Source organism: Oryctolagus cuniculus, chromosome 7 (genome assembly GCF_964237555.1).
Source record: "Oryctolagus cuniculus chromosome 7, mOryCun1.1, whole genome shotgun sequence".
Classification (NCBI taxonomy): domain Eukaryota; kingdom Metazoa; phylum Chordata; class Mammalia; order Lagomorpha; family Leporidae; genus Oryctolagus; species Oryctolagus cuniculus.
Window position 1 is genome coordinate 157842867 of NC_091438.1, and position 13717 is coordinate 157856583.

Here is a 13717-nt window from a genome sequence, read left to right on the forward strand (position 1 = left end):
CTGCATTTTGTGACTCCACCAACCTGATCAGTCTGAGCCTTGGCTGCTTTGCTTCCAGTCCAGCTCCCAGGGAAGGCAGCTGGGAGGCAGCAGATGATGGCTCAATTAATGGGCAGTGCCACCCATGTGAGAAACCCTGATGGAGTTCTGGGCTCTTGGCTTCAGCCTGGCCCAGCCATGGCTACAGTGGGTATCTGGGAAGTGAACCACCAGACGGAAGATCTATTTCTGTCACTCTTTCAAATAAACACATTGTGTTCTGGTGACGAGCTGGAGTTGTGGTGCAGCTCTTTCTGCAGCCTGTGACGCTGGCATCCCATGCTAGAACACCGGTTCAAGCCCAGCTGCTCTGATCCCCTGCCACCCACGCGAGGGGTCCAGATGGAGTTCCAGCTCCCGGTTGTGGCCTGGTTCAGTCCTGCTGCTACGGGCACTTCAAGAGGGAATCAGCTGATGGAAGATCCCTTTCTTTGTCTCTCCTTCTGTCTTTGTCATTCTGACTTTAGAATAAATCTTGAAAAACAAACAAAACAGGGTAGGCATTCGGTGTAGCAGTTACGACGCGTGCGTGCCATAATGGAGTACCTGGGCTCAAGTCCTGGCTCCAGGCTCCATTTCCAATTCCTGCTTCCTGGCAGCAGCAGGTGATGGCTCAAGTACATCATCCCTGCCACCCATGCGGGAGACCCAGATTGAATTCCAAGCTCCTGACTTTAGTGGCCTGGCCTGCTCTAGCTGTTGTGGGCATTTGGGGAGTGAACCAGTAGTGGGAGCTCTTTGTCTCTTTCAAGTAAATAAAAACTAGAAAACAAACATAAACCTCTCTTCATTTTTCCTTTTTAGCCAGTCGCCTGGGAATTACCTGGGATTCATCCTCAACAAGCCTGTGCCTTCCTCTGCCAGATCCCCCTTCTTCTTTGTCCTGTGTTAAAGTCGTTTACCCAGGCCAGCACTGTGGTGTAGGTTAAACCGCCACCTGCAGTGCCAGCATCCCACATGGGCGCCCGCTGAGTCCTGGCAGCCCCACTTCCAATCCAGCTCCCTGCTAATGTACCTGGGAAAGCAGCAGAGGATGGCCTGAGTCCTTGGGCTCCCATACTCATGTGGGAGACCTGGATGAAGCTCCTGGCTCTGGCCTGGCCCAGCCCTGGCCATTGTGGACATTTGGGGAATGAACCAGTTGGTGAAGACCTCTCTCTGTGTGTGTCTCTCTCTCTCCCTCCTTCCTTCTCCTTTCCTATCTCTGCCTTTCAAATAAATAAGTAGACCTTAACAACACCAAGCCTTACCATTTCTCATGGGAGTACTGCCCTGAAAACATCTCCCTTCTCCAGCACATCCCTTTACCACAAATCCATCCTCTTGCTACTAGAGAAACCTTTCTTTCTCATTTATGTATTTGAGAGGCAGAGTTACAAAGACAGAAAGGAAGAGACAGAGAGAAAAGTCTTTCATCTGCTGGTTCACTTTTCAAAATGGCCACAACGGCTGGAGCTGAGCTGATCCAAAGCCAGGAGCCAGAAGCTTCTTTTGGGTCTCCCATGTGGGTGCAGGGGCCCAAGACTTGGGGGCTGGATTGGAAGAGGAGCAGCCAGGACACAAACTGGCATCCATATGGGGTGCCAGTGCCACAGGTAGAGGCTTAGCCTATTATGCACAGCACCGGCCCATTTTCCTTTAAAAAGACTTATTTATAAGGCAGAGTTACAGAGGGAGCGGGAGAAAGACAGGGAGACAGGGAGACAGGGAGACAGGGAGAGAGAGAGAGAGAGGGAGAGGGAGGGAGGGAGGGAGAGGGAGGGAGGGAGGAAGGGAGGGGGGAGAGGGAGAGGGAGAGAGGGAGGGAGAGGGGAACGGGGAGAGGGGGAGAGGGAGAGGGAGGGAGGGAGAGAGGGAGAGAGATACGCCTTCCATCTGCTGGATCACTCCCCAGATGGCTGCAGCAGCTGGAGCTGGTGTGATCTGGAGCCAGAGGCCAGGAGCTTCTTCCAGTCTCCCATGTGGGTAGAAGGACCCAAGCACTTGGGCTATTTTCCACTGCTTTTCCAGGCCATAGCAGAGAGATGGATCAGAAGTGGAGCAGCCGGGACTTGAACCAGCGCCGATATGGGAATGCCAGCACAGCAGGTGGCAGCTTTACCCTCTACGCCACAGCATTGGCCCCCGTCTTCCTAATTGCTATATTTACAGTATTATCACAGGCTTAAAACGGAGGCATCATAGACAGGCATTGAAAAGGCAGCATCAGAAAGCTCAATAAGCCATGCCGTGCAGTGGGAGACGTTGGGCAGGAGGGGTTCCCACCTTGGTAGCCAGCTCTTTCTCTCGATCCACCAGGCTCTCGATGTCCGCCGAGTCATAGCCACTGCTCTCACTGGGTGTGACGGCGCTTTCAAAGGTGGTGGTTGAGATCTGAGAGGAGATGCTGGTGGAGGTGCTCAGAGTGCCGCTGCTGAGGCTGGGGGACAGTGAGTCGCTCAGGGATTTGGGGATGCTGTCACCAAGTCTCTCCCGCAGCAGCAGGAAGTGCCGGGTTTTCTCCACCTGAGAGGATCAATATCATCACCTCAGCAAACACAAAGCTCATTAAGATCTCAAAAGCAAAACTGTAGCCTCCGTCAGTACGGAGAGTGGAAAGCCCGAGTGCGGGAGCGGGCGGCCGAGGCAGGTGATGGACCCCATTCTGGCCTCCCAGTACCTCGTGCAGCAGCTCCAGCTTTTCCAGCTCCCACTGGTGCTCCAGGATGAGGCTGTCCCCACGGGGCCGCCAGCCGGCCAAGTTCTCCTCGCCCCGCACGTAGGCCACTGACGTGTCCAGCACTTTCCTTCTCCTCCTCTGCATGCCTGAGAGAAAAAAAACATTCTTTTCTCAGAGAGGAACTCAGTTCTAATGCTGGGTTACAGTGAATTCTTAATTCTTATGAAACACAGTAAACTAAGTGAATCTGGCCTCAACCACATGGGATTCTGTTTATTAAGGTAATGACTTTCCCCCAAAGCAGCCCTCTGAATTTGATTAAAAATTGAGTTTTAAATAGTCTATACATTATGATTCCAAATACATTCATATGAAAAAAGTGGGAAGGGACCCAACACACACACACACACACACACACACACACACACACACTGAGTAGCTCAGAGGTTGCTAGGTGTCAGATGGTTGAGCTACCATCACTCTACCATTTGTTTTTTTTTTTTTTTTCTTTCTTTGAAGTCCTTCTGCACTTGGGCCTAACCCTAATTATTTGCTACTTGGTCTGGACTTCTTTTTCTTTTTTCTTTCCAAAGTCCCCCTTCAGGGAGCGATTGAAGGTCCTGGGTTGCCCTTTTTTTTTTTTTTTTTTTTGACAGGCAGAGGGGACAGTGTGAGAGAGAGAGAGAGAGAGAGAGAGAGAAAGGTCTTCCATTGCCATTGGTTCACCCTCCAATGGCCGCCGCGGCCAGCGCACCGCGCTGATCTGAAGGCATGAGCCAGGTGCTTTGGTCTCCCATGGGGTGCAGGGCCCAAGCACTTGGGCCATCCTCCACTGCACTCCCTGGCCACAGCAGAGAGCTGGCCTGGAAGAGGGGCAACCGGGACAGAACCGGCCCCCCGACCGGGACTAGAACCCGGTGTGCCGGTGCTGCAAGGTGGAGGATTAGCCTATTGAGCCACGGCGCCGGCCTGTTTTGTTATTTTTTAAGATTTATTTGAAAGACAGAGACAGAGATGATTCATCCATTTGCTGGTTTACTCTTCAAATGACTCAATGGCCAGGCCAAGGCCAGAGTCTGGAACTCCACCTGGGTCTCCCACGTGCATGGTAGGAGCTCATGTACTTGAACCATCCTCTGCTGCTTCCCCAGGCACATTACCAAGGAGCTGGATCAGAAGTGAGCAGCTGGGACTTGAACCCAAGCTCATATGGGATGCCAGTGTTGCAGGAGGAGGCTTAATGCACTGGTTTTACATAGGAAATACATGAATTTATGCTGACTTAAAAATTCTTCAAGGGGCCTGGCACTGTGGCATAGTGGGTAAAGACACCACTTGCAGTATCAGCATCCCATATGGGCAGTGGTTCAAGTTCCAGTTGCTCCACTCCTGACCCAGCTCCCTGCTAGTGCACCTGGGAAACCAGCCAAAGATGGCCCAAGTCCTTGGGCTCCTGCACCCACGTGGGGGACCCAGAGGAAGCTCCTGGCTCCTGGCTTTGGATCAGCCCAACTCTGACTGATTTGGGAAATGGTTCACGTCATCTGGGGAATGAATCAGCAGATGGAAGACCTCTCTCTCCTGCCTCTGCCTCTCTGTAACTCTATCTTTCAAATAAATAAATAAATCTTTTTTTTTTTTTTGAAAGTCAGAGTTACAGAGAGAGAAGGAGAGGCAGAGAGAGAGAGAGAGAGGTCTTCTGTCCGATGGTTCACTTCCCAGTTGGCCACAACAGCCGGAGCTGCACCGATCCAAAGAAAGGAGCCTCTTCCAGGTCTCCCACGCAGGGGCAGGGGCCCAAGGACTTGCGCCATCTTCTATGGCTTTCCCAGGCCATTAGCAGGGAGCTGGATCAGAAGTGGAGCAGCCGGGTCTTGAACCAGTGCCCATACGGGATGCCAGAGCTTCAGGCCAGGACATTAACCTGCTGCGCCACAGTGCCGGCCCCTAAATAAATAAATCTTTTTTTTTTTTTTTTTTTTTTTTTGACAGGCAAGAGTGGACAGTGAGAGAGGTCTTCCTTTTGCCGTTGGTTCACCCTCCAATGGCCGCCGTGGCCGGCGCGCGCAGCCGGCGCACCGCGCTGATCCAATGGCAGGAGCCAGGTGCTTCTCCTAGTCTCCCATGGGGTGCAGGGCCCAAGCACTTGGGCCATCCTCCACTGCACTCCCTGGCCACAGCAGAGTGCTGGCCTGGAAGAGGGGCAACCGGGACTAGAACCCGGTGTGCCGGCACCGCAAGGCGGAGGATTAGCCTGTTGAGCCGCGGGGCCGGCTCAAACTCTTTAAAGAATCCTGACTTCTGTTCACGTTCCTGTTGACAAACATAAAATAAACTGTTTCTCCAGCCCACCCATTTGGAGGAACAGCAGTGGTCCAAAGGGATCTTAAAAGAAAGAACCAACCTGACTTGCTGATGAATTTCTAGAGTACAAGATTCAAATTCTAGTTTGGAAGCATCTGTGCAGTTTATTGCCAAAGTCATTCTAATTGACTTGTGTACAATATTTCACAGTCCAGTAACGTTTTGCTTTTTTTCCTTATGGTTTTTATAAGCATATTCTTCTTAAAAAATTTGTTTATTTGGGGGATCCGTGTTGTGGTGTAGTAGGTTAAGCCACTCCCTGCAGCGCCAGCATCCCATATGGGTGCCAGTTCAAGTCCTGGCTGCTCCACTTCTGATCCAGCTCCCTGCTAATGGCCTGGGAAAGCAGTGGAAGATGCCCCAAGTGCTAGGGCCCCTGCCACACATGTGGAGACCCAGTTCAAGTTCCTGGGTCCTGGCTTCAGCCTGGCCCAGCCCAGGTCATTGTGGCCATTGCAGGAGTGAACCAGTGGATAAAAGATTTCTCTCTCTCTCTCTTTCTGTCTTTTGCTCTCTTTCTATAACTCTGCCTTTCAAAGAAATAAATCTTAAAAAAAAAAACCCGACTTGTAAAATATACATAGTTCCTAAAAGATCTGAAATCTATCCTACATGAGTAGACTCTCTGATCTTTTATGTGATATACTTCAAACATATGCAGAGGTAAATACCTACCTTCTCATTCTACAAGAACTTACCTGGACTACCTGTGTCTGCTATTTTACATAAGCTGAGTTCATAAATTCCAGTGACTCGATTGCTGTTGAAAATAAAACAACTGCTCAATTTCTCACAGAATAAAAATTGACAATCTCAATTCTCTCTACTAAAAATACTGTCTCCTCTGTAGGGACTGCAACTCACCATCAAAGATAATTGCAGACATTTCTTATTAGTCACTGTTCTTAGCCTATTCTAAACTTAAGTAGCTTATTTTTTTCCTACAAGGAGCCTATTTTCATCTCAATCTTTGACCACTGTTATTTCAACAGGATGAATAAAATAGAAGACAAACTAGAAAATTTATAACACAAATGTAAAAATGAAAGACAAAACAAATTTGCTTTTTCTTACCATAAAGAGAGAGGAGACGAGGGGAAGAGCCTGACCAGAATGAAATGACAACAAACTCTGGGGATTCCAAGTAGGAAGAGGGACTGGGCCTTCCTTCAGTTGTATCACTAATGTTTACTTTTAACGCTCTGTGGCAGTGCACAAGTATTCACTGTAATATGCTTGATATACTTTATACATCTTAAATATGCAGAATAAATCTTAGAAAGAAGTTCCAATAGTGACCTGTTGCAAACAGTAATGACGCCATTAAAAGCACACTACGTCCCTGCAGAACTGTTTGGAAGCGTTCACATGTGATATCCTTCATTCCCTCCTCATCCACCTACCACACTGCAGGAATGCCAGCGTGAGTCACTGCATTCCCGTGTCAGTGACCAAGATGGCTTCACGGTGAAACAGCAAGCTGGGGATATCCAAGGACAGCTGATTCTGTTGTATGGAGAAAACTAACTGAAAGCTAAACTTGTCTCAAAAACTTACGAGTCTGGTGACTTTGAGTAGCCACTGCCAAAGAGGCTGCGCAGCGAGCGTGGCGGTGAGATCCTGGCATCTCGCGAGTAGAAGACCATGCACACGTCCTTGGTGATGACAGCCGGCTGGATGCAATGATCCAACTGGAAGCAGACAGGTGTGGGTGCCGACTTAATGCAGAGAAGACCTGGGGCCGGAGCCTGTGCCCCAGTGTACTGGGAAAGCTCGTCCCAGGAGTGGAGTTTCAGCTCCACCAATTATTTCAACATCAACTCAATGGATACCACGTGCAGGGTTAGGCCATATTCCTTAGAGATGCATTTATTTTCTCTGAGGCAAGCGCTATTATCACCCCTGCATGACAGATGAGCAAACTAAGCACACAGAGCTTGTCCAGAGAGGTGCAGGCAGTGAGCGTTAGCAGAGATCTGACCCCAGGCTGCCTGCAGGGGCTGGGCTGTTAACCACCCTAAGTTCTGTCCACAACTTCAGAAACAAGGGGTGAAGATTTCTTAAAATCACACATTCTTTGAAGAATGGTGATTAGGCTACTAATTCAGAAGCTTCAGTGAAAGTCAAGTGACTGAAAAAACAGAGAACGGAACAGAACCTAATAGAATCTGAACAATAAGTAAAGTATAACAAAATAAAACAATGTAAGGATGTCGTGGCAGAGAGGGGAATCAAAGTGAAATCTTTGTGACTAGGTCCTCTGTCACCTGCCCACTGCTCAGGGCTGGCTGCTCACAGCACCTGAAGTTCCCAGTGTCCTCACCTCCAGGTAGGCCGACAAGGTCATGTAGATCTTCTCTCCATAGGGGGTCACTCGATTCAAAAGAAGGGAGTTATGCAAGGAGCTGTCCCACACAGCTTCAAAACGGTAAAAGGTCCTATGGTCAGAAAGACATGAGAGAGTCATCCAAAAGAAGCTCAATTTACCAAAGTCCAAGCACTGCCACTCAGTCACCCTAAAGAACCCCACCAACCACTGGCGCTGCAATTTACCACAACCTAAAACCAGAAGGGACCACTGTCTCCTGGGAGAAGGAGGAAGGTCTCCATCCTCTTGCTCCACCATTAAACTGCATTTAGATGAACTATTTTTTTTTATTATTTTTGACAAGCTTCTCTCTACCTATAAACATAAAAACAGTGATCTCCAGCGAAGGGACTAAGAAGAAAAGGTAAGTGAGTACAGACATAAGCCCTAAGAAGAAAGAATACGACGATGTCAGTCAACAATGAGAGCAAGAAGCAAACGGTAACTTCTAAGCTTCAGCCTTTCGATCACCGGACACCTGGACATCACCACCCAGTTCTGCCTCAGAAACGTCAGATCGCAGGGAGATCAACGGTGGCGACAGCAGCAGAACTGAAGCACACTGAGCCGCGATTCAGATAAGGAACACGATTAAGACGACACTCCTAGTTGATGTTTCAGGAAAAAAGAATGAATTTTTAATACCAGAATCTGACAACTATCATTTGATAATCACCAAGAATAGCTTTTTGAAAGCCAATCTTATATTTAAATCACCACCAGAAGCTTATTTTAATAGAGACAAACTCATTGTTTTGAATTGTTCTGATCATTTTGTTCTGGTTTTGCCACTGGCAAAGACCTCAGACCCTAACTGACATTAAACCACCCAACTCGGCAGTGCCATCTGAAACACTGCAGTGAGTTCAACAGCGGTGTTACAGATTACCTCGGAACGCTACCCACATCTCCCTTCGCAGATCCCCAAGCCGCTAGTCAGGGAAGATGCTCGTCTACGCCATCACCACCTGCCAGCTGCAGACGGACAGTCTATGCCATCACCACCTGCCAGCTGCAGACGGACAGTCTACGCCATCACCACCTGCCAGCTGCAGACGGACAGTCTACGCCATCACCACCTGCCAGCTGCAGACGGACAGTCTACGCCATCACCACCTGCCAGCTGCAGATGGACAGGATCAGATCACCTGGGAAGAGCTCCCTGCACAACACACTCTTCCTAACACCTTCCCAAACAGAGACCTCACCAGTGATGCCTTCTCTAGCATTCCCATGGCAGAGAGCTGGCAGATCCTCTCTCTCAACACATTCCCATGCTGCTTCCTCATTTCAGAAAGTGAACTCCTTGACCACACCTCACCTTCAAGTGCCAGTGTGTAGGTCTGATCATTTCATTACTTTCTCAAATGGCTAGCTCTGAGGCAGTGAGTGTGGGTCAAGAAAGTTCCCCACAAAGATATCCAAGGAATGCAGGGAGAACTGCATCTTCTAGGAAGCTACAAATGAAATCATACCCACATGAGAAAACTCCAGGCACAAAGAAGTGTGTTAGGTACAGACTGAGGTCTTGCTCCAGGTACAGCTTATGTTTACGGGGGGTGTGCGTGGGGGGAGGGTTAGGGGTAGGTAGGGGTAGGAGGGGTATAACAATGGGAAACTAAAGCAATCAAAGCATAAACAAAAGGCATAAAGCATTCTGATAAATCAGAATCTTTATGTGCAAAACAGCAAACAAAATACCTAGGAATATCCTTATCAAGAAAGAGCCTGTAAAAACATAGAAAAGGCTTTTGTTAGTACAATAGAAAAGAAAAAAGAAAAAAAAAGGGAAGAGGGATGAGGGGAAGAGAGAGAAGAGAAAAAATACTTAAAAGAGACAAATTTGCTAATAAGCCACATGAATTCAAATGGACACTGAACAAAAGGAGAACTCCACGGGACACAACTTGATAGAGGGCTCACAATGACATGGGATCCCTCTCCCGAGACTTTTAGTTAAAGAAAATGCTGGCCGAGAAGGCAGTGTGGACGGGCCAGCGTTATGGTGTAGGGCTAAGCCACTGTCCGTGATGCCAGATTCCATATGGATACTGGTTCAGGTCCTGGCTGCTCCGCTTCTGATCCAGCTCCCTGCTAGTGCAACCAGGAAAGCAGCAGAAACTGGACCACATAATCTGGCCCTTGGACCCACACAGAGATCTAAGGGAGCTCCTGCCTCCTGTCTTGGGTCTGGCCCAGCCCTGGCTGTTGGGGCCATTTGGGGAGTAAAGCAGTGGATGGAAGACCTTTCTCTCTCTCTCTTTCTCTTTCTTTGTAATTCTGCCTTTCAAATAAATAAATAAACCAATCTTAAAAAAAAAAAAAAAAGCAGGGGGCTGGTGCTGTAGCATAGTAGGCTAAGCCTCTGCCTGCAGTGCCAGCATCCCACATGGGTGCCACTTTGTGACCCAGCTGCTTCACTTCTGATCGGGCTCTCTGCTGTGGCCTGGGAAAGCAAGAGAAGATGGCCCAAGTGCTTGGGCCCCTGCACCCACATGGGAGACCTGGAAGAAGCTCCTGGCTCCTGGCTTTGGATCAGCTCAGTTCCAGCTGTTGTGGCCATTTGGAGAGTGAATCAGCAGATGGAAGACTTTATCTCTGTCTCTCCCTCTGTCTGTAACTCTACCTCTCAAATAAATTAAAATAAAAAACTTAAAATAAAAAGCAATGTGGAGACAACTTCTACCAATATTCAGAGTATCAGGAATTGTTAGAAGCTGCTATGGAGTTAAGGGGAAACCAAGTTAATTAGTTAACATAAATGTGGTACTGGGGAGAAAAGATATAATGGTCCTTGTCAATTATACTCTACCATCAGTACTTTAGAAAAGCCCTCTGGCCGGCGCCGCGGCTCACTAGGCTAATCCTCCGCCTAGCGGCGCCGGCACACCGGGTTCTAGTCCCGGTCGGGGCGCCGGATTCTGTCCCGGTTGCCCCTCTTCCAGGCCAGCCCTCTGCTGTGGCCAGGGAGTGCAGTGGAGGATGGCCCAAGTGCTTGGGCCCTGCACCCCATGGGAGACCAGGAAAAGCACCTGGCTCCTGGCTCCTGCCATCGGATCAGCGCGGTGCGCCGGCCGCGGCGGCCATTGGAGGGTGAACCAACGGTAAAGGAAGACCTTTCTCTCTGTCTCTCTCTCTCACTGTCCACTCTGCCTGTCAAAAAAAAAAAAAAAAAAAAAAAAAAGCCCTCTAAGGCAGACATGTAAGATAATTAAAATTAAATTGAAGTTCTGTAAGTTCAACTTTAAACATCAGAACAAAAGCTCTTCATCAGACTCCGTTTAACAACTCACCATATGAAGCTATGTACCCTAAAATACAAAGACTGATGTCTTTTTTTAAAATTATTTATTTATTTGAAATGCAGAGTTACAGAGAGAGAGGTCTTCCATCTGCTGGTTCACTCCCCAAATGGCTCCAAAAGCCAGAGCTGGACCAATCTGAAGCTAGGAGCTTCCTCTGGGTCTCCCACGTGGGTGCAGGGGCCTACGCACTTGCACCATCTTCTACTACTTTCCAATATACTACTTTCCCAGGCCATAGCAGAGAGCTGGATTGGAAGTAGAGCAGCTGGGACTCTAACCAGCTCCCATATGGGACGCCTGCACTGCAGGCAGCACCTTCACCCACTATGCCACAGCTCCAGCCCTTGATATCCACTTTTCATTGAACATTCTAAACTACAGAGATAGTTCACATGCCCAGTTTTCTCTAAAGGTTTGAGCTGTGTGCATTTACCCAGTGTCAGTAATATCTGGTTCCAAACCTGTTTATGTTAGCTGTACTTATTATTATCTAATTTAATTAAATATTAGGCAAACCTATTAAAAATGAAAGCAAAAAAGAATTTCTATCAAAACTAAGTGAAATATTTTCAAAAGATTTGATAACTTCACATTGTTCAAAAATGTTGTTGGAGGTCGTGGGCAGCCCATATCGGTGCTGGTTCTAATCCTGCTCCCTGCTAATGCACCTAGAAAAGCAGCAGAGGATGGCCCAAGTACTTGGGCCCTTGCACCCACATGGGAGACTCAGAAGTAGCTCCTGGCTCTGGCCTGGTCCACCCCTGGCCATTGTGGCCACTTGGGGAGTGGAGGAGCAGATGAAGATCTTTCTCTGTCCTTTCCTCTAACTCTTTCAAATGAATAAAAATACAATAAATCTTCAAAAGAAAACGTTGTTAAGGAGTGAGTGTTTAGCCTAATAGATGATTGGGTCCCACACTGGGTTCCATGCCCAGCTCTGGTTCCTGACTCCAGCTTCCCATCATGTAGTCCCGGGAGGCGGCAGTGATGGCTGGAGTAACTGGGTTCTTCCACCCACCTGGGCTACATTCTTGCTTCCTGGTTCTGGTCCTGTTCCAGCCCTGGCCAATGCAGGCATGTAAGGGTGAACCAGCAGACAGAAACACAGAAACATTCTCTCTCTCAAATAAAAAAAAAATTTTTTTTTTTACAGGCAGAGTGGACAGTGAGAGAGAGAAAGGTCTTCCTTTTGCCGTTGGTTCACCCTCCAATGGCCGCCGCAGCTGGCGCGCTGCGGCCAGCGCACTGTGCTGATCCGAAGGTAGGAGCCAGGAGCCAGGTGCTTTTCCTGGTCTCCCATGGGGTGCAGGGCCCAAGCACCTGGGCCATCCTCCACTGCACTCCCTGGCCACAGCAGAGAGCTGGCCTGGAAGAGGGGCAACCAGGACAGAATCCGGTGCCCCGACCAGGACTAGAACCAGGTGTGCCGGTGCCGCTAGGCAGAGGATTAGCCTATTGAGCTGCGGCGCCGGCCTCAAATAAATTTTTAAAAATTCATATAGCTGGGGCCGGCACAGTGGCTCACTTGGTTAATCCTCTGCCTGTGGCGCTGGCATCCCATATGGGTGCCAGTTCTAGTCCCGGTTGCTCCTCTTCCAGTCCAGCTCTCTGCTGTGGCCCGGGAGGGCAGTGGAGGATGGCACAAGTGCTTGGGCCCTGCACCTGCATGGGAGACCAGGAAGAAGCACCTGGCCCCTGGCTTTGGATCGGCATAGCACCAGCAGTAGCAGCCATTTGGGGAGTGAACCAAGGGAAGGAAGACCTTTCTATCTGTCTCTCTCTGTCTATAATTCTACCTGTCAAATAAAAAAAATTCATACAGCTGTTAAGTTTGGGTAAGATAAAAAAGCAGGAAATGAGAGGGCAGTTACTTAGCACAGCAGTTAAGATGCCAGCTAAGCTGGCCGGGGCCGCGGTTCACTAGGCTAATCCTCCGCCTAGTTGCACCGGCACACCGGGTTCTAGTCCCGGTCGGGGCGCCGGATTCTGTCCCGGTTGCCCCTCTTCCAGTCCAGCTCTCTGCTGTGGCCAGGGAGTGCAGTGGAGGATGGCCCAGGTGCTTGGGCCCTGCACCCCATGGGAGACCAGGAAAAGCACCTGGCTCCTGGCTCCTGCCATCGGATCAGCGCGGTGTGCTGGCTGCAGCGCACCGGCCACGGCGGCCATTGGAGGGTGAACCAACGGCAAAGGAAGACCTTTCTCTCTGTCTCTCTCTCTCACTGTCCACTCTGCCTGTCAAAAAATAATAATAATAATAATAATAATAATAATAAAAAGATGCCAGCTAAGACTCCGGCTTGACATGGCGGCACCCGTATCACAGAATCTGGGTTTGACTAGCTCTGTTCTAATTCCAGCCTCCTGCTAATGCACATTATGGGAGGCAGCAGGTGACGGCTCCGGTACTTGGATCGCTGCCACTCACGTGGGAGACCTGGACTGAGTGGACTTCAGCATGGTCCAACCTCAGCTGGTGCAGGCATTTGGGGAGTGAACCAGCAAATGGGAGATTGGTGACTTTCTTTGCCTTTTAAATAAGATAAATAAGTAAATGATTTTAAAAAGAGAAAAATGATAAAATGTTTATGATAAATGATCAAAAGTTCAAAAGATTTTCTTCATAGGTCTATAATTCTTGGCCCACCAAACTGAAAATTAGATGATGAATTATGGGTGTGGTTTTGCAAGAAATATGATCAGAATTCCTTACAATTATAGAAAAGGCCTTGGCCCCAGAGCAAGAGCTTAATAAATATGCATGCATACAGTTTAAGTTAAAACACAAATGTTTAAGGTGTCTCTATTTTATTATTTTTTACTTCAATCAACTTTTTGGATTAACTGACTGTAAGCTTCTACTAAACCGGATAAGCTGCTCTAACAGAGCCTAATTCATTTCCTGCAGCACCTGACCTGCTGCTGAGCACAAACCAAAGGATTTTTCAAGGTCACTTGAGGCAGGCAAACAGCATAACCAGCACT

The 13717-nt window shown here is 48.7% G+C and overlaps 1 protein-coding gene across 24 annotated transcripts in view; it reads right to left on the reverse strand.

The window, feature by feature from the left end:
• The window catches only part of KIF1B (kinesin family member 1B), a 174369-nt gene that overhangs the window by 12434 nt on the left and 148218 nt on the right, over positions 1 to 13717 (reverse strand). For 17 of the 24 annotated variants that reach the window (XM_070079307.1, XM_070079302.1, XM_070079299.1 and 14 more), the window contains 5 exons: positions 7386 to 7500; positions 6620 to 6753; positions 5761 to 5822; positions 2699 to 2844; positions 2305 to 2544 (listed from right to left, as the gene is read on the reverse strand). In XM_070079307.1, the coding sequence (XP_069935408.1) occupies positions 2305 to 2544; positions 2699 to 2844; positions 5761 to 5822; positions 6620 to 6753; positions 7386 to 7500 (697 nt within the window). Of the gene's footprint in view, positions 1 to 2304; positions 2545 to 2698; positions 2845 to 5760; positions 5823 to 6619; positions 6754 to 7385; positions 7501 to 9131; positions 9159 to 13717 lie in introns of all 24 variants that reach the window. The other 7 variants (XM_070079311.1, XM_070079309.1, XM_070079308.1 and 4 more) reach the window with 1 other exon arrangement.